The sequence below is a fragment of the Aquarana catesbeiana genome, linkage group LG08 (genome assembly GCF_042186555.1).
Source record: "Aquarana catesbeiana isolate 2022-GZ linkage group LG08, ASM4218655v1, whole genome shotgun sequence".
In the NCBI taxonomy this organism is placed as follows: Eukaryota; Metazoa; Chordata; class Amphibia; order Anura; family Ranidae; genus Aquarana; species Aquarana catesbeiana.
Window position 1 is genome coordinate 64,126,091 of NC_133331.1, and position 26,303 is coordinate 64,152,393.

At 44.7% G+C, this 26,303-nt stretch overlaps 1 protein-coding gene across 9 annotated transcripts in view; it reads left to right on the plus strand.

The window, feature by feature from the left end:
* Positions 1-26,303, plus strand: part of SORCS1 (sortilin related VPS10 domain containing receptor 1) — a 1,093,315-nt gene that overhangs the window by 909,245 nt on the left and 157,767 nt on the right. For all 9 annotated transcript variants that reach the window (XM_073595916.1, XM_073595919.1, XM_073595918.1 and 6 more), the window contains exon 23: positions 12,800-12,931. In XM_073595916.1, coding sequence (XP_073452017.1) covers positions 12,800-12,931 — 132 coding nt within the window. The remainder of the gene's footprint in view (positions 1-12,799; positions 12,932-26,303) is intronic.

Here is a 26,303-nt window from a genome sequence, read left to right on the forward strand (position 1 = left end):
TGGGCACAACAGAGGAGAGAGAGAGAGAGAGAGAGAGATGGGCACAACAGAGGAGAGAGAGAGAGAGAGAGAGATGGGCACAACAGAGGAGAGAGAGATGGGCACAACAGAGGAGAGAGAGAGAGAGAGAGAGAGAGAGAGAGAGAGAGAGATGGGCACAACAGAGGAGAGAGAGAGAGAGAGAGAGAGAGATTTTGTACCTTAATTCTTGTGCTGCAGCTGCACGGCCGGCCACTTCTATTATCCTTGTGCAGATTAGTGGGCGGTGCTGGCGCCGCACAGGATGAGAAAAATCAAGCAGCATGGTGTTCTCCTGCTCCTCCCCTCACACACACAGAGGCATATTAGTTGAGTGTGGGAGGCGCCGGATCGGAGGAGGAGACACAGGCTTACACAGGCAGCCAGCCAAGCTCCGAGGCAAAAGCGGCCTCAGGGGTACTAAATGCAGCCAGCCTACCGGGAAATATCCCGGTATCCCGGTAGGCCAGTCCGGCCCTGGTGGTACAGAGCAGGTTGGAGTGGTATAGGGCAGGTTGAGGTGGTATATTGGCAGGTTGCGGTGGTATATTGACAGGTTAGGGTGGTATATTGGCAGATTGGGGTGGTACAGGGCAGGTTGGAGTGGTATAGGGCAGGTTGGTGTGGTAAAAGGCAAGTTGGGATGGTACAGGGCATGTTGGGGTGGTACAGGGCAGGTTGGGGTGGCACATGGCAGGTTGGGGTGTTATAGGGCATGTTGGGATGGCACGAGGCAGGTTGGAGTGGCATAGGGCAGGTTGGGTGGCACAAGGCAGGTTGGAGTGGCATAGGGCAGGTTGGGTGGCACAAGGCAGGTTGGGGTGGTACAGGGCAGGTTGGGGTGGTATAGGGCAGGTTAGGGTGGCACAGGGCAGGTTGGAGTGGTTTAGGGCAGGTTGGAGTGGTTTAGGGTAGGTTGGGGTGGTATAGGGCAGATTGGAATGGCACAGGACAAGTTGGGGTGGTACAGGGCAGGTTAGGGTGGCACAGGGCAGGTTGGAGTGGTATAGGGCAGGTTGGGGTGGCACTGGGCAGGTTGGAGTAGCACAGGGCATGTTTGGGTGGCACAGGGCAGGTTGGGGTGGTATAGAGCAGGCTGGGATGGCACAGGGCAGGTTGGGGTAGTATAGAGCAGGTTGGGGTGGTACAGGGCAGGTTAGGACTCTATGCAGTGAGAGTGTGCTGTGCAGTAACTTACAGCATGCCTCATGCCTGCAGATGAAGACTTGGGCGGGTCTGCTGTGTCCTGGCCTATATCTCCTTCAGCTGCAGGATCAGCCAATGTGAAGGGCTCTGTGGTAGGAGTGGAGGAGGCAGCGCGGCCACACCCCCAGCTCCGCCCACCAACTTTGGCTGCCTCAGAGATATTGGAGATCCCCGAGTGACAGCTTAACCTGAAGGGGGTGTTATAAGCAGCTTCCCCCGCACTGCTGGATGCCCTGCTCGCACCGCTCTGAGGCAAGCTATAGTAGTGTTTAGCCCCTGCATCCCCATAGCAACGCCACTGCTATTGGCTACTGGCTATGAACTTCCTTATTTTAGTCTGGTTGTACGTCATCACATACGAATCCGTCAGACTTTGATGTGATCGTGTGTAGGCGTTCGAAAGTCTGTCGGAAGTCCGTCGAAAGTCCGTCGAAAGTCCGTCGAAAAGACTGTGGGACCTTTGTTGCCGAAAAGTCTGCCCGTGTGTACGGGGCATTAGAGTCTGCAAAAGACTTGAGACTGGGGCGGAGGTTCACCTTCCAGCAGGACAACAACCCTAAACATACAGCCAGAGCTACAATGGAATGGTTTAGATCAAAGCATATTCATGTGTTAGACTGACCCAGTCAAAGTTCAGACCTAAATCCAATTGAGAATCTGTGTCAAGACTTGAAAATTGCTGTTCACAGATGCCCTCCATCCAATCTGACAGAGCTTAAGATATTTTACAAAAAAAGAATGGGCAAAAATTTCACTCTCCATATGTGTAAAGCTGGTAGAGACATCCCCAAAAAGACTTGCAGTCGTAATTGCAGTGAAAGGTGGTTCTACAAAGTATTGACTCAGGGGGGCTGAATACAAATGTACACCACACTTTTCATATATTTATTTGTAAAAAATTGGAAAATCATTTATTATTTTCCTTCCATTTCACAATTATGTGCCACTTTGTGTTGGTCTATCACATAAAATCCCAATAAAATACATTTACGTTTTCAATTGTAACATGACAAAATGTGGAAAATTTCAAGGGATATGAATATATTTTCAAGGTGATGTATTAGTGAAGATCATACATGTGGGAAACGAAGATGAAATATTCACAGCATGAGTTAGCTCTGACTGCCTAATCCTCATTTGCCACCAATGCCTGCTCATTTATATCTTTAATCACTTGACCACCGGAAGGTTTTACTCCCTTCATGCCCAGACCATTTTTTGCTATTTAGCACTGCGCTACTTTAATTGCCAATTGCTCGGTCATGCATGCTGTACCCAGATCAATTTCATATCATTTTTTTAACACAAACAGAGCTTTCTTTTGGTGGTATTTGATCACCACTGTATTTTTTATTTTTTACTATATAAATGAATAAAGACTGACCTTTTTGTTTTTTTTAAAACATTATTTTTTACTTTCTGTTAGAAAATATCCAATAAGTCAAATTTCTTCATAAATGTAAGCTAAAATGTATTCTGCTACATGTCTTTGGTAAAAAAAAAAAAATAAGTATATATTGATTGGTCTGTATGAAAGTTATAGCATCTACAAATGATAAAAATATACTGGAACTCACGCAGCTATAGACGCTATACTGTAATGACGGAGATCAGCGACTTATAGTGTTACTGTGATAGTGTGGCGGCAAATCTGGTGCTAACAGACCATCACTGGGAACACTAACTGACTAACTGACACTGACATCGCTAGTGACACTAATACAGTGATCAGATATAATACTATACACTGACACTGTACCAATGACACTGACTGGGAAGGGGTTAACATCTAGGGGCAATCAAGCGGTTAATGGTGTGCCTAACAAGTGTAATGTGTGTAATATGTGCTGATTTTACTTATTGATCTGGCTGTTTTTTTTTTTCATCCTGCACAGCCAGATCTCTGCTCTTTGTACGAAGTCTTGTGTCTTTGTATGAACATCCCTTAATTCCTATCCCCATCCAAGTTATTACCTCCTAATAAAAACACAAAACAAAGCTCAAGGACTGTTCTCTGTGTCTGGATGAAGAAGTTGTTGTGTGCCTGGCTGTGCAGCAGTGGGGAACCCTGTCATCTGCAACCCCTATGTGGGTAGTGCTACAGTAGGTGACCACGATATTGTGTCAATCTCGCCGCATTTCTCGGCGAGATTTGACACCTGCGAGCCCCGTCGCGGGAGCCAGCGCCAAGATGGCTCACTCATCGGGAAAGGAAAACTTTTTTTCTTTTCGCGATGAGTGACAGGCAGTGCTGACAGCTGTCTGGTATGAATCCTGAGGGGGGAACGCCGCGCCAAATTTTAAATAAAAAACAGGCGTGGGTTCCCCCCCCCCAGGGGCATACCAGGCCCTTAGGTCTGGTATGGATTGTAAGGGGAACCCCCTACGCCGAAAAATCCCCCCCCCAGAATCCATACCAGACCCTTATCCGAGCACGCAGCCCGGCCGGCCAGGAAAGGGGGTGGGGATGAGCGAGCGCCCCCCCCCCCTCCTGAGCCGTACCAGGCCGAATGCCCTCAACATGGGGGGGTGAGTGCCTTGGGGGAGGGGGGCAGCAGGGCACCTTGTCCCCATGTTGATGAGGACAAGGGCCTCTTCCCGACAACCCTGGCCGTTGGTTGTCGGGGTCTGCGGGCGGGGGGCTTATCGGAATCCTTTAATAAGGGGGCCCCCAGATCCCGGCCCCCCACCCTATGTGAATGAGTATGGGGTACATGGTACCCCTACCCATTCACCTAGGGAAAAAAAAGTGTCAATAAAAAAAAAAAACACAGTACACAGATTTTATTAGGCAGCTCCGGGGTCTTCTTCGACTTTGGGGGGTCTCCTTCCGGTGTTCCGCCTCTTCTCCCAGTGTTCCGCCTCTTCTCCTGGGCCCCTCCGCTATCTTCTTCCAGCTCTTTTGCCAGTGAGAGGGGCCCGGTCTGCTGCTGCTGTCTTGTCGCTTCTTCTCCCGGGCCCCTCCGCTGTCTTCTTCCAGCTCTTTTGCCAGCGAGGGGCCCGGTCTGCTGCCGCTGTCTTGTCGCCGCTGTCTCGCCGCTTCTTCTCTTCTTCTCTTCTTTCGATGTTGACACGACGCTCTCTCCGGCTGGAATGCTGTGTGCGAGCTGCGGAGCCATTTATATAGGCGGTGACCCCGCTCCCTTGTGACGTCCCAGCATTCGCAGGGACTCTGGGGTGACGCCCCCTTATGACGCCAGAGTCCCTGCGCATGCAGGGACCGTGACGTCACAAGGGAGCGGGGTCACCGCCTATATAAATGGCTCCGCAGCTCCCTTATTAAAGGGGGCTACCGGATTCCGATAAGCCCCCTGCCCACAGACCCCGACAACCAACGGCCAGGGTTGTCGGGAAGAGGCCCTTGTCCTCATCAACATGGGGACAAGGTGCTTTGGGGTGGGGGGGGCAGCAGGGCGCCCCCCTCCCCCAAGGCACTCACCCTCCCCATGTTGAGGGCATGCGGCCTGGTACGGCTCAGGAGGGGGGGGTGCTCGCTCGTCCCCACCCCCTTTCCTGGCCGGCCGGGCTGCGTGCTCGGATAAGGGTCTGGTATGGATTTTGGGGGGGACCCCCACGCCGATCTTTCGGCGTAGGGGGTTCCCCTTACAATCCATACCAGACCTAAGGGCCTGGTATGCCCCTGGGGGGGAACCCACGCCTGTTTTTTATTTAAAATTTGGCGCGGCGTTCCCCCCTCAGGATTCCCGATGAGCGAGCAGCGCGATATGCACAGTACCCTGTCGCCGAGAACCAGCGCGATGGTATCGCGCTTGAAACACAATCTCGCGGTCAGGTACTGTACATTTATTTTTTCGTTTCACTGTAATTAGTGGCAGAGCAATTGATTATTTATGTCTGGTCAGGGTTTCCTAGCTGGGTGTTTGATTTCTCCCACCTGCTTCTGGAAGAAGTTTCCAGAATATAGGACAGAGAGAGTCAACTGCGCAGTAATATTATTTATCATGTCCCAGCCAATCCCCGAAAGGAGGTGTCCAGAAGGTGGCTGGGGCTATGATAAATATTTGAGAGGCAAATCCAGAGTGTTCTTTCCTGTCCAGGGAGGGTTCAAGTTCTCTTGAGGCTGCTGCCCCTGCAGGCAGAATTACTGAGTCAAGGATTGCAGTCTGGGCCTCAGCAGGAGATAGGCTGTGGGCCCAGAGAAGATTGCAAAGGAGTATTTGGGCTACAGTCTAGGCCTCAGCAGGAGCTGAGCTGGGGGCCTGGGGAAGACTGTTAAATTATTTTTTTTTGCAGAAAGTGATATTAATTGAGTTATGGCAAAGATGGAATTCTGTTCCAGTATAAGGTGAAGCAAGTGAACAATAGGTTTACAGAGGGGTAACATGGATCAGGAGGCTAAAGGAATCATAAGGATAGGGGCAGGGTGCAGCTTAAGAGAGAAATCAGAAGGGAGGCAGAGATAAATGAGAAAAAAGGGTGGAGGGAGTGGACAGGTGGATGGGGAGAGGGGAAGGTGGAGGGAGGGGACAGCTGGATGGTGATCTTGATTGTAAACCCAGTTCCAAAGTACCCCTAGAGATGGCTATAACACCATGAGTGTGGCTTGGTCCATGGTAGTAGAATTAGGTGAATTTAGTTTTTTGTCTCCTCTGTAGCCAGTGTAGCAGAGTTTTGGTGGTTTGGAGTGACTGCTTTTGGATGTTCTGGGTCCTGCTGGTTAGCTGGTGCAGGCTCAACTACCCCCCCCCTGTCTTCTAGTAAGTTCTACAATATAGTGGGTTGGAAGGCGCAGACCCTGAGCTGAATATTCATACAGCCTCAGTTAATCCCTGGTCAAGGGGATGGCCAGCATGGGACTGAGGTGTTCATAAATATTATGGGGACTGGAACAGCAGGGTCCTTGTCCTGGAGGAGAAGACCCAAACTGAAGGGCTGTTGCCCTTCTGTGGGTTGAAGACTGCAGGAGTTTCATTGGGGTCATGTTGCTGAGAACAGTTCGGAGAAAGTCCACTCAGGGTCTGGCTGGTACTGGAAGAAGGCATCCATGTATACAGGGACACAGTGAGTAGGAGCCAGAGAGGGATCCTAATGACTGTTATTGCTTAAACCTAGAAGAGACTTTTCCAGAATTGCTGGCTTATGCTGGCCATTCATTATACAATTTTCTTATTCAATCTCCTTTAGACTTACCTTCAACTAGTGCAAGGGCATGTCTGATGGCATACAAATTGAAAATGTTTAGGTTTTACCTTATATTATATGGTTTTGGTAAATCTAAAGGAAAATTTTTTCAAGAAAATTGTATTAGGGCTGCTTCTGTAGTGGGAGTCTCCTGATTGTATGTCCACTTATCTCTTATCACAAGAGGTCAACCCTGAAGAGTTTAGCAACTACCCAGAGTGTATCCTCTGTTACTGTTAGCACAAAATTTAGAGTATCCCAAGGCTCACCCTCTCCACCCAACAAAGTTTAACTAGCATTAAATTTCAAAAAGAACCTTGCTGCCTCATTATTGTGTTGAGAGACTAGGAAAATACTGTGTGCCTGGCTGCTGGGCACCCAATAGGGAATAGAACCTGGGACAAGTCAGCAAGACCAGCCTGCATTTAGATAAGTATCTGATGTACCAGCCTGCATGTACAGTATCTGATCAAACAAGAGAACTATTCATGGATCTCTCTGTAGTAGCTTCACATGGAACAGAATATGAATGAGCCAAAAAATGTTAGATGTGGTGGCAAAGGGACATCCACCAGATGCACCTAAAGTCACGAACTGCATTACAGCCCATGAAGCACTTGCTTAGAAGTGCACTATCCTACAGTATTTCACAAAAGTGTTGTCACATGAAAAGATATACCGTATTTATCGGCGTATAACACATGTCAACATATAACACGCACCCCAATTTAAGAGGGGAGTTTCAGGAAAAAAACCTTTTTTTAAATAAACCACTTTGGAGCAAAATAATGGTCAGTGAGCATCAATGCAGCCTGATTAGTGACCATCTGCAGCTTCAGTGTAGCCTAATCAGTGCCCACCTGCAGCCTTGCTGTTATATATGCTGTCGTCGTTATATATGCTGTGGGGACGAGCGCTGCCGAAATAGAGCCGTTTCTCCTGTGTACTCGGCTTGGTGTCACACCCAGTCCCGCCCCTTGGCCGGAATCCTATGATGGACATACCGCCGGTCCAATGCCGGGACGTCCATGCTAGGAGCAGTCCAAGGGGCGGGACTGAGTGTGACTGCGAGCCGTGCAGAGTACACACGAGATCCGGCTCTATTTTGCAGCGCTCGTCCCCTCCTTCCCCTCGGTGGCAGCCTATATCGACGTATAACGCGCACACACGATTTCCCCCCTATTTTAAGGGGGAAAAAGTGCGTGTTATACACCGATAAATACGGTAATAAAATATTTACAAAAATGTGAGGGGTGTACTAACTTTTGTGAGATACTGTAGATGGAACCAGGTGCCATCGTGTTAAAACCTTGTAGGCATGCTCCTGGGAAATAATGTTAGATGAACATTTAGAAATGTTCAAGCAGACTTGTGACCAGTCCTGATAAGTGTCTGTTTTTAACGTCTGAGTGTGAAGTTCCCTTAATTCGTTCCCTCTGCAAAAAAAAAAAAAAGTTTCCCCTCTTGTTAGTTGGAATTGCTTCCTTGCAGCTGTTACTTCCCCGTTACCTTGCTGGCAATCTGGATCGCTCTAACGAGAAACTTTTGTGTAGAAGGCAAAAGTGGCAGCAAGGGACCTGCCTATTTTCGGAGTCACGTATTTCCAGTTGAGAGATTAAAGAACATGCTACGTGCGCGCCGCATTTTGGCCCACTGAGCCCCGCGTCCATCTGTTTAGCCCTTACACAGCTGATTTGTAACTTGCTGGAGACCATCTCTCCTCCTAACATTTCATAAAGCACCTCAATGCATTATTGAAGGACTTGGGGGGGAAATAAGACAGAGGAGGAAGATTCTCCTTAACACTTTTTTTTTTTTTGCAATTTTGAATCGCCGTCGTTAAAGAGAGGAGAAGTCGGGAGGCAGAAAGCCCTGTGGCCCCATCCCCTGTTCTGCCGCGATACCCAGAGGCGGCCTGGATGCTCAGCCAGGCTAGCAATGGCAATTAATCAGCTAGTGTGAGCGCGTGCGGCAAATCGCTTGCTTGGCTTCTATTCCCCTGAGCGGCTCCTCTAGGGGACAGGTGCACCTTGCCACGAGTCGGGTGCCAGCTGCGTTTGAACCTAAATTCTGTCTGCTAATTAAAATGGTCAAGATTTAAACCTGCAGTCTGCAAACAGAACGCAGCGGGAAAGCGGCTGGCTCCTGGTTTCCAGCCATCGGCAGCCAATTTTACGCCTCTGCGTCGGCCCCTGGCTGCCAGCTTCATCAGTTTAACTCCTTAAAGTAGATGTTAGCTCTAGCTGGATGACAATTAGTTTGCTCTGTGCACTGTATATCATAAAGAAACTTTTTTTTTTTTTAACCAACTTGACTTTCGAAACGTTTTCCCCCCTTCATGACCATTTTTTTACTATTCAGCACTGCGCTACTTTACCTGGAAATAGCTTGGTTATAACACTGTTCGCAAATTACATTTATATAATTTTTTCCACACAAATAGAGCTTTCTTTTGGTGGAATTTGATCAATTTTGATCATTTTTTTTTTTTTTTTTTTTTTTTTTTATATAAACGAAAAAAGACCAAAAATTTTGGAAAAAAAACCCCAATATTTTAAAACATATCCAATAAAATCAAATTTCTTCATAAATTTAGGCTAAAATGTATTCTGCTACATGTGTTTGGTGAAAAAAAATCCCAATAAGTGTATTTTAATTGGTTTGTATGAAAGTTATAGTGTCTATAAACTATGGTATATATACTGTATATATACTGGAAGTTTACACAGCTACAGATGCTATGCTGTAATGGTGGTGACCAGCGACTTATAGTGTGACTGTGATAGGGTGGTGGATAATCTGGTGCTAACAGACACTGGCTGGGAGGGTTACTAACTGACACTGATGTCGTTGGTGACACTAATACTGTGATCAGTGATAATACTGTACACTGATACTGTGCCAATGACACTGGCTGGGAAGGGGTTAACATCTAGGGGGCAATCAAGGTTAACTGTGTGCCTAGCAATGTGTAATGTGCGCTGCTTTTGCTTTCTGAGCTGACTGTTTTTTCTCCCTGCTTTTCAGGGAGAAGAAACAGCCAGATCGCTATTCTGTGTACACAGAGTTCTGTGTGTTTGTAAACACGGAATTCTGTGTGTGATTGGACACAGCTGATCAGCCAAAAATCTGCTGCCAAACTTGTGCTGTGTCCAATCACAGCATGGGTCAGCAGGGGGCAAGCATGTGCACACCCCAAACCCACAAGGTACATGTACAGGACTGTACACACCTGTACCTGCCGCCCACTCGCAATATATTTACTGTGAGCGGTCGACAGGTGGTTAACCACTTGCCGACTGCATAGCTTAGATATAGTGGCAAAGTGGCACGGCTGCCCCGGATCACATACCTAGTACGTGATCTGACACTTCTGGGTCTGGGGCACGCACCTGCTATGTTGGCGGCCCGCTGTGATTATACACAGTGGTAGCTGATCGGTGGGTACTGGGGACTCGATGTCCACCGACACCCTCCGATCCTTCAGTACAGAGGGTGGACGGCAATCTGCCTATGTAAACCAGGCAGATCGCCGTTCTGCGAGTACAGAAGGCATGGATCCTGTGTTCCTGCAAAGCAGGGTCACAGATCCATGCCTTCCCCTAGTACAAGCACCTCCCCCACAGTAAGAAAACACCAGCTAGGCACAAAGTTAACTCTGTGATTGCTCTAGATGTTTAACCCCTTCCCAGCCAGTGTCAGTACAGTGACAGTGCATATTTTTAGCACTGATCACTGTATTAGTGTCACTGGTCACCAAAAAGTGTCAGTTAGTGTTCAATTTGTCCGCTGCAATATCGCAGTCCCGCTATAAGTCACTGATCGCTGCTACTAGTAAAAAAAATGTAATACAAAAAAAAAAATCCCATACTTTGTAGACGCTATAACTTTTGCGCAAACCAATCAATACATTTTTTTTATAGACGCTATAACTTTTGCACAAACTTATTGGGATTTTTTTACCAACAACATGTAGCAGAATACATATTGGCCTAAATTGATGAAGAAATTAGATTTTTTCTACATTTCTATTGAGTATGCTTTATAGCGGAAAGTAAAAAATATAGTTTTTTTAGTTTTTTTTTGTTTATAGCGCAAAAAATAAAAACCACAGAGGTAATCAAATACCACCAAGAAAAAGCTTTATTTGTGGCAGAAAAAGGACTTAAATTTTATTTGGGTACATTGTCACACGACCGCACAATTGTCAGTTAAAGTTACGCAGTGCCGTATCACAAAAAATGGCCTGGTCATGAAGGGGGTAAATCTTCCGGAGGGCAAATGGTTAAATAAACTTTTTTCATCCTTTCTCACAGTTTCTGATCTTCTCCAACCTTTTTTCACCCAATTCTTCCCTACATGCATCCCCAACAGCATCAGCTGGACTGACTCTCTGAAAACAGTGAACCATACCTGTTTTTGTTGGCACTGCCACTTTTATATCCACTAGGGGGCATGTGCAACAATGTGACAATATAGAAGCACAACTAGGAGACAGTTGTCACCCCGTGTCAGGAAGTGCCTGCACATGGAATTTAATGGTAAGATCAACAGGGATTATTTTATTAAAAGATTAGAAAATTACTTTTTTTCTGACTTACAAACTTGTTATGGATCAATGATTTACCAAGTAGCAAAGCATAAAGACCGGCAAAGGTATACCTTTTAAAACCAATCAGCCGCAACATGCTGGATTTTTATTGTGACAGGGGAAATCGGGGTTGTACTAAGGATAGAAGGTGCCAATCCTTATTAGTATTGGGCCAGGGGGTCTCCAAATGATGGCGGGTCCTCAGAATCTGTGCACAGACAGAGGATTCAGATCAGGGGACACTAATGTAAAGGGGGGCTCTGATGGAGACATTGGTGTAAAGGGGGCTCTGATGGGGACTCTGGCATAAGAAGGGACTATGATTGGGGACCATCATGTAAAGAGGAACTTTGATGGGGACCATGATGTAATGGGGGAATCTGATGTGTACCCTGATGTAAAAAGGGACTCTGATGGGGGCATTGGTGTAAGTAGAACTCTGATGGGAACCATTACGTAAGGGAAAATTCTGATGGTGGCCATGATGTAAGGAGAGACTCTGATGAGGACCATGATATAGGGGGGGAGGGGGGCTCTGATGGGGACCATGATGTAAGAGGGTACTCTTATGGGGTCACTGGTTTAAGGTGGGACACTGATAGGGACCCTGATATAAGGAGGGACTCTAATTGGGGTCCATGATGTAAGGAGGGACTTTGATGGGCACCATGATGTATGAGGGGACTCTAATGGAGACCATGATGTAAGGAGGGACTCTAATGAGGACCATTATGTAAGAGGGAACTTTGATGGGCACCATGATGTAAGGGGGGACCATGGCAAGGGGGGACTCAGATGGGACCCTGATATAAGGGGGACACTGATTGGGGTCCATGATGTAAGGGGGGACTTTGATGGGCACCATGATGTATGGGGGGGGACTCTAATGGGCACCATGGTGTAAGAGGGACTCTGATGGGGACCCTGATATAAGGAGGGGCTCTGATGAGGACCATTATGTAAGGGGGTACATTGATGGGAACCATGATGTAAGGGGGGACCATGATGCAAGGGGGAACTCTGATGGGGACCCTCATATAAGCAGGGCTCTGATTGAGGTCCATGATGTAAGGGGGGCTTTGATGGGCACCATGATGTAAGCTTGGAGACCCCTGGTATTGTGTACGCATATAACATTAATTAGTTATATATTTGCTGTTATCTGCAGCCAAGGGGTTGACCTATTTCATTCCACAACATGAGATGGTACAATAGGATATGAATTAGGTGATATGAATTAATTGCTGGTTTGTGAGAGAGGTGTCAGTGAGATGTTTCTCCTAATGACCTCACAGGATTGAGGGCTAAAAAAAGTGCCTGGATTCCTGAGCTTCCTGGGTCATAGTAGGGAATAGCATGAAAACAGTATGCTACACGATATGGCTTTATTATCTTTTATTTATCAGAAGATTCAAGACAGCAAAGGATGAAAAAAAAAATCAAAAATCAAATCTAATATAGCATTAAAGAAGAACTAAAAGCAAAACTTTTTCTTATTATTATTTTGAATAAAGAGAGGTTTATAACCCCTGTCAGTTCTTTTTTTTTTGTCACTGGGGAGATGTCTCTTTACTTGTTGTCCCATATCCAAAACATGAAGTGCGAAGAAATCTCTTTAAAGTGAGGGAATCCCTGATTGTCACCAGAACTGGTATCCCCATTGGAAGATTTCTCCTCTACTCCTGTTCTGATGACATCCCAAAATTTGGGGTTTTCTTTCACTTTCAGCATGACTGTGGTTGGTTTGTATATTAGGTGTCCTTGGGGGTGGACCACATCTGAAGTCACAGCTCTGATTGGTTGGTGTTTTTTATGTCAATTTACCTCTGTCTTTCTGTGCAGGCCACGGGAATCAACAGTAAGCAGATTCTGGTTGCCATCTTACCAGGGTTACCTACCTCAGCTGAGTTGTTTATTCTGCCCCACCAAGACAGCCCAGGGGAAGCCAAGAAGAAAACAGAAGATTTGACGCAGGTACTATATAATTGATGAATACAATACAATAATTTTTTAGGCTTTACATTTTGTTCATGGTGGCCCTTTAGTCATCTACGTAGCCAGTTGGCCTTTTTAAAAATATATTTATTTACATAATGGACACAGCACTAAGATCTCACCTAGAGTTAGAGAAAATTGCCGGGTTGTTTAGTTCTACAGCATCCACCACACATTTTAAATATTCTGTAACCACTAGCTGCCCAAGCTAATTCTGACATTTCTCTCATACATTTTAAACCTGGTACACACTATTCATTTTTTTTTACTCAACAAAAAAGCATATGAAGAGCTCGGGAGGAGCCACTGTACTAACTACCCAATGTTAGTACAGTGATCTCCCTGCTGAGCTATTGTGTTCTGACAGGGAGACAACCCCCCTCACCACCACTACTACCAGAACACACTGGTTAGTGCCCTCAGCCATCGGCTGAGAGCGCTGATCGGGGGGCCGGTTGGCAGATCTTTTTCGGTCATGCCCCTTTGACAGAAGCTGGCTGAATAGCCAGTTTCTTGTTGGACCAACTGTTGTACACACAGTTTCTATTAAACTGGCCTATGCCGCCCAATATTCAGGCTGTGTGTACCAGGGACGAGCAGTCAGGGGAGGCAGCCATGCCATGAATATAACCCCCCCCCCAAAAAATGAACAACTTTGATGGTCGTAGCTCAGAAACCTGGGGTCACAGAGACCCCAAATTTAAGGGGTAGGTAGCTAAAGTCCTACCCCACCACTGGGGCTCCTATCATCTATGGTTCCAGAGATATGGGGCTCCTTGTGTAGCCTGCCAGAAGCTACATACAAAGCAGCCAGTTTAAGTACATGCTGGCACACTCTGTTTGCAGCAGACTGAGAGGATGAGCTCACAGTGCCTCTCCTCTCTTCTTGTCAGAGGCACTGAGCTCAGTGAACAACTTGGAGTTTTGGACCAATGGTAAAGTACCATTGGCCCAAGCTGTCCAATAAAAATGCTGCAGTGGAGGCACGCCTCTCACTGCAGTGTCATAGAAGGGGGGATGTGTCTAAAAGACACATACTCCCTTCCAGCCCAGCCCTCTTAACTACAAGGAAAAAATATGGGTTTATGGGTATAAGATTTACCCACAATCCCATGTTTTTCTCACACAGTTAAAGCGGAGTTCCGCCTGGGAAAAAAAATGTAAAGTCAGCAGCTACAAATACTGTAGCTGCTGACTTTTAATATATGGACACTTACCTGTCCAGGGAGCCCGCGATGTCGGCACCCGAAGCCGATCGACTCACGAGTGCTGCCACCGCCGCCATTCCTGGGGAGAGAACCAGGTAGTGAAAACTTTCGTGTTCACTCCTGATTCCTTACTGCACATGCGCGAGTCGCGCCATGCATTCTGAATGATCCCTGCTGTCTTCTGGGACCTGTGTGTCTCCCAGAAGACAGCGGGGGGGCTGGACATAGCGTAGTTCGCCGCACAATGCGCTCTTTCACCGGAAGTGGGAGCAAATACCTGGATTTGACAGGTATCTGCTCCCCCCTGAAAGGTGCCAAACTGACAACAGATGGGGGGAGGAATCCGATCAGCGGAAGTTCCATTTCTGGGTGGAACTCCGCTTTAAGAGGGAGAATGAGAATCTGCTGCTGCTGAAAAGGTATAAGCTACAGTAAATCATATATTATTATGTTATAAGATAATAATTTATTATTTAGCTATTTACTGTGAAATTACTGATTTGAAGTTATAACTTAAACCTTCAGTAATATGTGAATTAAGCCACCTGCTTGAGTACAGTTTTTGAAAATATAGTAAATTACCAAAAGAATAATATATAATATTTATTTGTATATTACTTACTTATGGTAATGAACCCTTTGCCACCCAGGCCAATTCTGACACATCTCTCCTACATGTAAAAATCATAATTTTTTCTCTATAAAATTACTCAGAACCCCCAAACATTATATATATTGTATTAGCAGAGACCCTAGGGAATAAAATGGTGGTCATTGCAACTTTTTTATGTTACACAGTATTTGCGCAGTAATTTTTCAAACGCATTTTTTTTTTAAAGAAACTGTTTCATGAATAAAAAAAAAACACTAAAATTAGCCCGACTTTTCTGTATACTATGAAAGATGACACTACGCCGAGTAAACAGATACCTAACATGTCATGCTTTAAAATTGCGCACACTTGTAGAATCTTTAAAAAATTTTACAGGTTACATGTTTAGAGTTACAGAGGAGGTCTAGTGCTAGAATTATTGCTCTCACTCTAACGATTGTGGCATATGTAACCTGTGTGTGTCTGACTCTGATACTAGGCAGTGCCTCACCAGCCACTCACCTCACCACACATCCCTGGTGTGTATGGCCCTTAAAAATCAGCCTTTTTTTCTAGATAATTGCTTAGAACCCCCAGACATTATATATTTTCTGAAATCAAAGGCCCGAGAGAAACAAATGTTGGCCATATGTCACACAATATTCACGCAGCGGTTTATCAAACACAATTTTTTTGGAAAATTTACATTTAATTCATTTTATTGCACGCAAACATCATATAGTACCCAATTTTTTGTAAACTATAAAAAATGATGTTACGCCGAATAAATAGATCTCTAACTCATGCTTTAAAATTGTGTACACCGAGGGAAACTACGGTATTTAATAATCCTCATAGGCGACGCTTTAAAAGGCTTTACAGGGTACCATTTTTGAGTTACATAGGAGGTCTGGTGCTAAAATTATTGCTCTCGCTCCGACATTCGTGGTGATGCCTCACATGCGTGGTTTGATCACGGTTTACATATGCACACGGGACCGACATATGTGTCCACCTTTGCTCGTGAGTGCAATAATCAGAAAAAGCGTTTATGAGCATTTCTGAGCCATAAGGTTTTGTGAGAGTATAGTTGTGCTAAAAAATGTTGAAAAACGCTACTGAAAAAACGCTGTAAAATTTATTCTACAGCCACAGCTTTCTACAGCTAACGCTACTGGCGTTTTTATAAGGTCCAGTGTGCATGAGGCCTTATAAGTAGTCACAGCAAAGTTATTTATTTATTTATTTTTTTGGGTGTGTGTGTGTGGGGGGGGGGGGGATGTAAAGGTTTCACATAAATAAATAAAACTGATCATTATAAGCACTCCTGCTATTGTTGAATGGATTGTCTCATTCCTGTGTCTGAAACTTCTACAAAAGAGCTTGTTCGTTTTTCCGCGTTTAGCCGCATTTGCGCTTAGAATCGTTTTTTTATTTATTTTTTTGCAATAGTCAAAAATTAAAAACGCCTGTAAAGGAAACGCGGCTAAACATGAGTTACAGCGTTTACAGGCATTTGGAGTTTCAAATGCCCCTGAACATCCGTCCTGAATGCATTTTTTTGCTTTCCAAAAAATGCCTAGAAATGACTATAAACGACCCTGTGTACATGTACTGATAAGATAACATAGAGGAGAGTTCAGGGGCAGCTGAAAAAAACGCCCAACTGCTCCTAAACGTTCGTTTACTAGCAGCAGTGTACATGAAAAGGGTTGCAGCATAAGTATAATATTTTTAAAAATCAAACAAAAAATAAACATGACATATTGCCAGTATGTGGTTTCTTTTTTGTTTGATTTTTGTAGTTGCTTTTTTTTCTATCTATCTATCTATCTATCTATCTATCTATCTATCTATCTATCTATCTATCTATCTATCTATCTATCTATCTATCTATCTATCTATGTTATCCAATTCTGCAAAACGCATGCAATTCTTCAGCAGTGCAATTTTAGCCATTATTCTGTATGACTCAAATAGCACCACATCCGCACCAAATAGTGCAGGACCATTTTTTTTTTTTGCCGCACCAGAATCAGATCGCATGGGTGTTCACACCCACGCAATTCAATTCTGCAAATCGCACTGCCAACTGATTTCAGGGTGTCGTTAACTTAACATACACATCCGCAGTGGTTCGCATTAACGGGGTGCGACGTCCGCAGCACGTCATTGTGAACTGGCACTAAAAAGCAACTAAAAAAATCAAACAAAAAAATAAACCACATACTGGCAATATGTCATTTATTATTTGTTTGATTTTTAAAAAACATTATACCTCTGCTGCAACCCTTTTTAGACTTTTTTTGATAGATATATATTTTTTTATATTATTCCTACAGATCATATTTAATGATTTCATCTTATGGAACTATGGCAACTTCTCTAACATGAATATATTTGTTTTGCTGTGTGATATAGTGTTGTTTCTGCTGGATGTTTTTAAATCACTAAGTTAAGCATTGCTTTTTCGGAGATACTAAACGTGGTGATTAAGTATATACTTTGATGTTTTATGATGTATCTTACGGTAATGTGTGTTTATCTAGTGCTTCAGGCTTTTTACCTTTATTCTGAATTACCGCTTTAACACCTTAGATCTGCAGGTTTATAAAACCTCCGGCCCACACAATCTCTCAGCACTTTCAGCTTTTATTTCTGCAGATCTGCAAGGCAGGGCTTGGAGCACTTTATAGAGAAGTAATGAGTACTGAGATGCTACATGAGGCAGGTCAATGGAGATCATCCACTTCTAACAAAACAACAAAAGATTTTGTCATTCTGGGCTTGCTTACTAGCTGTCGGTGCCCTCACCTTGATGGGATTTCCAGAATACAGGCTGCTGCTGGTTTTGAATTACAGTCCAAGAAATAACTGATACAACCTTTTACTTGCTAAGCGCGATAAAAAGAATACTGACTTACACAAATCAGTGACTGGAGTGCGGTTGTTTCTACATTCTTCAATAAGTACTAAAACTTAATGCAAGAGATGTGTAGCACTACCCCTGCAAGGGCTCGAGGGCCACCGACAGCCTCCCTCAGCACTGCTTCTCCATCTTCCACCTGACTCCCCTCCTGGCATGGCCCATGTCTATTTATGAGTTTCTCAGTCCCCTGTCAGGACCACTCCTGGGGATTGGCTGAGGGCCCAAAAATATTCAAGGCAGCCCCTCATAACCTCCGACCACTATTTTCTAGAACGTTCTCCAACACTCTAGAAACGGGGGGGGGGGGGGGGAGACACCAGAGAGCTGCCAGGATGAGTAATCCAGCCCTTAACTCGAATAACCCTGACCCAGATTCAGTGACTCAGGTTTATCCCAGAGCCAGACAAACATTTTTACCTACACTTACTTCTAGTAGCACACACACTAGAGCAGGGGTCTCAAACTAGCGGCCCTCCAGCTGTTGCAAAACTACAAGTCCCATGAGGCATTGCAAGGCTGACAGTTACAAGAATGACTCCCACAGGCAGAGGCATGAGAGGACTTGTAGTTTCGCAACAGCTGAAGGGCCGCAAATTAGAGACCCCTGCACTAGAAGGTGCTACAAATGTAAAGACCCTCAGACAAGCAGTGACATCACTAAGAACGCAGGCAGCCCATCCATTCATTTGCAAACTGATCAGATGGCCGCCTTTGTAACCTCCCCCTCATCTAATTATTTTTTTAAAGACTCTCCTGTATTTATTGAGTGACCTCATCAATACTGCTTTACCCAACAAAGTGACCTCCTCAGTTTGTGGGTGTATTTGGCATATGTGAAACCACAAAGGTAGTATGAAGTATTCTCCCAGCCTGGTCTAAATAAGTTGAGAATAGAATGCACAAATTCACACATTTATGAGTAAAGCGGATCCCCTCTGGCTTTTGCAAGAATATTGCATTCAAGAGAAATCTTTTCTTTCTGAAATCCCTGAGCCTCAGTGGTCATAAAGAGAGGGAGCATGGAGGAGGAAGCAGCTCAGAGCTCTCCAGGAGACATGAAGGAAGCAGGGAAAAGCCCAACGCTGCATCTGGCCGTCAGATTAAATCAATCATACTTCATTGGCTTCATAACAGAGTTCAATGAGGGAAACAATAGCATTTTGGCTTCTGTAAAGGCTGCTCTTACAGGTATATTAACTCTATGACATCCAGAAATGTTGAAGTAGATATCCATTTTTTTAAAACTAAACAATAGAATAAAAACAGCTCTGTACTTGCACATAAAAAACTTAGCTTTAGCTGCCTTCAGTCTGCATTGCCCCAGCAGAAGGTCTCCTTCTCCACCAGATGGCTTTCTTCTTCCAGCCTTAATGATAGCCATCATCATTCATCTAAGTTTCTGTGCACCCAGGCTGTCATGGACACCCCTAGGGATTCATCATCACACAGGCTTGGGCTCAGAGTACTTCTGTACTAAAGGAAGCTCACACCTCAAAACATAAGCATCATTGAGTGCAGAAGAAGAGTAAGAACCTGTGATATCAGAAGTCAAAAGAGCTTTGGAAAGTCGGAATGTTTTATTTGATTTTTTAGGTAGACGTCCCTTAAAACTGGAGATTGACTTTAAAGCATTTATCCATCCAAGATGAAATATAGGAGGGTAAAGTCACTCACTAACTTTCTATAACTCTTGGGAATTCAGATGTGACATCCCACACCATAGTTCCTGTCTCTGTTTCTACCCACCTTGTAATCTTTGCTGTTCCTACAACACACTAATGCCGCATACACACGACCGGACTTTCTGGCAGAAAAGGTCCGACGGAATAATTCCGTCGGACATTCCGATCGTGTGGGGGCTTCATCAGGCCTTTTCTTTTGAAAATTCTGGCGGACCTAGAAATAGAAACAGATCTTTCCGACTGACTCAATTCCTATCGAGAATACTGTTCGTCTGTATGCTAGTCCGACGGACCAAAAACGACGCAAGGGCAGCTATTGGCTACTGGCTGTTGCACTTCCTTTTTCTAGTCCCGTCGTACGTCATTGCGTTCTAAACTATCGGACTTTGGTGTGATCGTGTGTAGGCAAGTCCGTTTCGGCGGAACTCCATCTGAACTCTGTCAGAAAGACTGTCAGAGTCTACTCTGACAGAAAGTCCGCTTGTGTGTACGCTGCATAAAAGTCCACCAGGAAGAGAAGCCCTCACTAACCTCCATAGCTGCAGGTATTGCAAAGCAAATCATTCGTTAAGTTCACAAAAGAAACAGTAATGTCCTTCAAGCTTGATCTCTCAGCTGCTATAACTTCCTTTGTACTGTTTTTACAGAGTACTTGCTCTGTTTAGATGAAAAATTAGAAGGTTGACAAGCTGCCAGATCACTGCTGGAAGGGAGGACCCGGGTTAGCCGAGCTGCTGAGTCACTATTGAAAGGGGGAGGAGGGTGAGCAGAGTCAGCATGGAGAGGAGGGAAAAGGGGGAGCTGAGCTGCTGAATCACTGCTGGGAGGTTATAGAAGAGTGAGATGCTGAGTAAATACTCAGAGGGAGAGAAGAAGGTAATGTGACAGCGCTTCTGCTGAAAAATTCAAGCATGAATTACTCCACAGTGCCTGCAGCTGTAGAGGTTAATAAGGGCTTTCTTTAACCACGTCAGCTCCAGAAGGTTTACCCCCCTTTCATGACCAGCTCATTTTTTGCGATACGGTTCTGCATTATTTTAACTGACAATTGCGCGGTCATGTGACGCTGTACCGAAATAAAATTGATGTCCTTTGTTTCCCACAAATAGAGCTTTCTTTTGGTGGTATTTGATCACCTCTGCGATTTTTATTTTTTGTGCAAAAAAAGACTAAAAAAAAAAAACAAAATAATACATTTTTTACTTTCTGCTATAAAGCACAATCAATAAAAAAAAGTAAAAAAATCTAGTTTCTTCATCATTTAGGCCAATGTTCTGCTACATATTTTTGTTAAAAAAATCCCAATAAGCATATATTGATTGGTTTGCACAAAAGTTAAAGTGCCTACAAGCTATGGGATATATTTATAATTTTTTTTTTTTACAAGTAATTGCGGCAATCAGCGACTTATAGTGGGACTGCGGAATTGCGGCGAACAAGTCGGGCACTAAGTGATACTTTTGACACTTTTATGGTAACCAGTGACACTAATACAGTGATCAGTGCATATTTTTAGCACTGATCGCTGTATTAGTGTAACTGGTTACCATAAAAGTCACTCTACTAATGACACTGGCAGGAAAGGGGTTAACATCGAGGGTGATCAAAGGGTTAAATGTGTGCCTAAAATGTGCTTGATTTACTGTGGGGGAGGTGCTTGTACTATGAGAAGGCAGAGATCCATGTTCCTGCTTTGCAGAATCACAGGATCAATACCTTCCTTCCCTACTGACAGAATGGCAGTCTGCCTTGTTTACATAGGCAGACCACCGTTCTGCTTGTGTCCCGAACGATCAGTGGGTCCCGCCGGACATCGAGTCTGCCGGATCCGCTGATTGGCTCCCACTGTGTCGAACCACAGCAGGAGCAGGCTGGCAGCAGCGTGCATGCGCGCCTCAGACTCGGAAGTGCAGGATCACGTACTAGGTGATCCTGCACAGGAGAACCGCCTTGCCGCCGTATACTATACGATCGGCAAGCAGTTAAAGTGCATTTAATGCTTGTTAAGAATTTGTAAGTAGTTGAATTCTCATAGCCTGGTCGCAGGTTCATTTAAGGTTTTCTGTAATGCCCTGTACACACGGTCGGACATTGATCGGACATTCCGACAACAAAATCCATGGATTTTTTCCGACGGATGTTGGCTCACACTTGTTTTGCATACACGCGGTCGCACAAAGTTGTCAGAATTTCCGATCGCCAAGAATGCGGTCACGTACACCATGTACGATGAGACTAGAAAAGGGCAGTTCAGAACCAAGCGTGGCACCCTTTGGGCTCCTTTTGCTAATCTTGTGTTAGTAAAAGTTTGGTGAGAGACGATTTGCGCTTTTTCAGACTCGTGGTTTTCAGATCATTTTCTGCTGTTTAGTTTGTGCTTGTGGGTTTGTATCTGGTCTTCAGTGCATGCAGCGAGTACAATTGACTTGTCGTTTTGTTCGTGTTTGTTCGTTACTGATTTTCAGGTCGCTCTTCGCAGGCCTTGCTGTTCCTCAGTGCGTTCTGTAAGTTTGTTCTGAGCAGCCGACCGTTTTCTAGCCATGTTGCATATACATACTCCTCGTAGAGTTCGTGCTGTGCGGGGGCTTGGTGTTGGGGTCCTTACCTTGACACAAGTCCAGTCCATGAACAGGGTGGGGAGGAGTTCATAGACCAAGAATTGGTTGCTCCAGCGTGACCAGTTCTGTCATATGCCTTTGCTCCGTGAGATCCGTGAGAATAATCCTGATGATTTCAGGAACTTTCTCCGGATGACGGACCCCGTATTTCACCGTTTGTTGGCTTTGCTGACCCCCTATATCAGCAGGCAGGATACGTGCATGAGGCAAGCCATCACTCCGGAGCAGAGGCTAGTCGCCACCCTGCAGTACTTGGTGACGGGGAGAAGCCTGCAGGACCTCAAGTTCTCGACAGGTATCTCCCCCCAGGCTCTGGGGATCATAATCCCTGAGACCTGTTCTGCCATCATTCAGGTCCTGCAGAAGGAGTATATTAAGGTAAGATTTTTATCCTTTAACATCACATTTTATTGTATATAATGTTTGTTAATATATTGTATTTCTTTCCTCATTCCCTAATTACCATGATTGCAATATGCTGTGAATGTCCCCTTTGTCCTCATGCATGCTGGATTTTTTTTTCAATTTTTTTGTCCTTCATACATATTTGCCTTCACTTACCTCCCCAGCATACTCTCCTGGGCCTATATCCACCTCGTGTAGTCACTTAATGTATTTTGTCAGCTCCATAGTAGTGCTTTACCCCAAACACCCCCTAAAATGTGTACAAATGTGATTTGTGCTTTAAATTCAGGCAGAGTGGCAGAGGCTTTTTTTTTGGTGTCCCAAAATCATTTGGAACCCTCCCTCCCCCCCAACTGCTAACTCAGCTGATAACAATTCTGTATCTGCTGACTTTGCCAAACCCATACACACTATACCCACCTCTTTAGTGGTCAGATTTATGGATGAATTCCCCAAAGCTTGTAGTGCAAGGGCCTGCCTGAATACTTTTAAATGGTACTGTTTGAAGTTTTTGTATCCTAATATTATCTTGATAGGTAATATCAGAATGTAAAAATGTGCTAAAATGTGTACAGTGTGTATTTATCTCTTTGTATTATGACACTTCTTACCTGTCCAGTGGGCTGCCAATAGTGTAAAGTAAGGAGGGGCTGGCCAAAGTAATACACATTATTTAGCCATTCATCTCTCAATGAAGTGGAGAGGGTTACCTGTCCAAAACATCTCCCCCCCATAAAATTTTACAAATGGCCCATGAGAGGGGGGGGGGGATCTGATTGGTGGACCTTATAACTTGGTCTTTAAATACTCCCTAAAATAAATGTTATACTGATGTTGGCCAAGAATGTTTGTGTCTAATCTGCTTCCCCTGTTTATATGCAAAATGATTAATTGATTTTTCTTGTCTCTTGTTCTTGACTCCATAGTTTCCTTCCAACCCACAGGAATGGCAGACTGTGGCCTCCCACTTTGCCCAGCGGTGGGAATTTCTGAACTGTGGAGGGGCAATTGATGGGAAACACGTCCACATCATCCCACCACCCAACTCGAGGTCATACTATTATAATTATAAGGGGTTCAATAGTATTGTGATGTTGGCAGTGGTGTCGGCTACTTATGAGTTCCTGTATGTGGACGTGGGGAAGAATGGCCGGATGTCCGATGGTGGAGTCATCGCCCAGACGGAGTTCTACAGGCGTCTCCAGAATGGCAGCTTGGACTTGCCACCTCCAGAAGACAATGTGGAAGGACTCCCATTCGTCTTCGTTGCTGATGAAGCATTTGCACTGGGGGACCATCTTATGCAGCCATTCCCTATGAGGACCCTCACCCTGGACCAGAGGGTTTTTAATTACCAGCTGGCCAGAGCCAGAGGAGTGGTGGAGAACACGTTTGGAATCATGGCCAGCCGGTTTCGCCTATTTCTTACACCCATACACATGGCGGAGTATAAACTGAATCATATCATTCTGGCGTGCTGTGTTCTCCACAACTTTTCTAGGCGAAATTCTGCCAACTATGCTGCCTCAGTGGGGCCTGAGGCCAGAATTCCTGGAAATGAACCAAACCTGACGGCGCTTGAAGCTGGCCGTCCTGGCTTGCCCCCCCTGAGTGCCCGCGAGGTTCGTCTTAGATACCTTGATTACTTTGCAGGTAGGGGGGCCATCAATATTCCAGACAATGTCTGATACATTTTTAAAATAAAAAAATCATTTTAACTACTGAAATCTTTGGTGACATTTACTGCTTGTGTTTCTTTTAGCTGACCCTGACAGAAATGTGGGGAGTCCTGAAAATGTCGTGATTGTGTAACCTTAAAAAGCACTGTTGGGTGTTATTTACTAAAGGAAAATACACTTTGCACTACAAGTGCACTTGAGCCTGCACTGAAACTGCACTTGTAGTGCAAAGTGGATTTGCCCTTCGGAAATAACCCCCATTGTCACTGAAAACACCAATTTTACCACAACAAAATTTTAGGAGCATTGAAACAATAATCCACACATTCTTGAATATCAATCTTTTTAATACCAGCACAATCACATGTGCATTTCTAAAAGGTTTTTAAAACAAACCAACCTGTTTGTTGTATAACAATTTTTTCGGTCACATTAATAAATATTGAAATGTCCATTTAAGGTAAAACAGGCATGTTTCAAACAAGAAATACACAAATCTGGAACTTACAAAGTTCAACTTTTGTAGAAATTGAAGGCAATATCAGACATGAGTATTTATAAACTGCCAAAAAGCCAAATTTTGAAGATGCACACAAATTGCCGAATGTCAACATGTGCTAGCTGCCATCACGGGGGATCAAGGGACGTGTTTTGTGGGTGCAACCCCTTCCTCTCAGCTACTTTATTATTGAGGAAGGGGTTGCACCCCCAAAACGCCTACATTGATCTCCCGTGATGGCAGATAGCACATGTTGACACACTGTGTGCATCTTGAAAATTTGGGTTTTCTATAAAATGGCAAAAATTGTTAAAAATTTTTACATTACAAATACCACAAAAAAGGAAGGGATTTGGAGGTGTTTTAAACTCTCCCTAAAACATCAATGATGTTCTTCATTTTGTTTTTAACATCATTGATGTTTTTCTGGATGTTTTCCAAGTCCCTATTACACCCCATGATCTCCCCGATCAGGATCTGGGCACTTTCACTGGTGAAATGACCTGGATCCACAACATCACGATCACCTAAAAATAGAGAAACAAAAACATACCATGTATTAGAAATATGCCAGCATCCATCTCTTACCTGAGCCTGTGGTCGCAGACACTCACCTGTTGTGGTGACTATTTCCACCACGTCTCCTTCCTCCTCCTCCTGTTGGCTTTGGGGGATTTCACCTTCTTCATGAGGTGGGGGGTCTGTTGTCTCTTCTGCTGAGTGGTGTCCTCCGAGTCTTTTCTCCTCTATGTTAAAAAAAATAGGTATACTTAGCACACAGATATTTGATGACAAAAATAGGAATATGAAACTTTGCTTAGAAGTGGGGTACAATTGTCTATTTTGGCACAGTTCCAAGATGAAGAAATATTTTTTTCCTTTGTCAAGCTTGAATACTTACCTGTTTTGTCCAAACTTCACAGATGGAGAAACCCCTATAGTATACACTGGAGCACCTGTGTGGGACCCACTCATAAAAAGGGTGTTCTGGTGTCCCACACTAGTGCTCCACTGTCCAGATATGTAAACTGCTGCTGAGTGTCCTCTGCTTACACAGAATCGAATTTGCATTAGATTCTAGTTACAAACCCATCTAGACTCCAAAATTATTTTAAGAGAAGTAGGCTAGAAAAAATGTATTCAAATGCATATGGCCAAAACAATGGTGTTTTCTATGCCGAACGAACAATGTTTCATACGAACGAACAATATGCCCATGAACATGAAAGTTGCCATTTTAAACTGTACAACAGTAAAGAAAAGCACATGGAGCAGCACGAACGTAATAAAAATAAAGAATAGGAACACAGCACAACTACTTACTTTTTTGCAGCACTCTCCTGAGCCTTCTATACTGATCGTGCTCCCTTAATTTGAGGTCCGACCACCGCTTCCTGAGCTGATCCTTGGATCGTCGTACCCCGAAATTCTTCTGTAGACTTTTGACCACTTTCGCCATGATCTTGGCCTTTCTGACATTGGGGTTCAGGTAAGGTCCATATTTCCCGTCATAGTCGGCCCTCTTCAGGATGTCGACCATCTCCAACATCTCCCCAAAGGACATATTTGAGGCCTTAAATCGTCTCTTCCGGGATCGGGATGTTTCTGGCTCCGGGCTTTCCTCCTCCTCCTCGTTGCTGTAATTAGCAAGCACCTGTTGTGTCTCCGCCATGTGCTTTTCACCCACTGCACCGAACGAGAAGGGGCGGGGAATAGACTAGAAAGAACGTCAGGGGCGG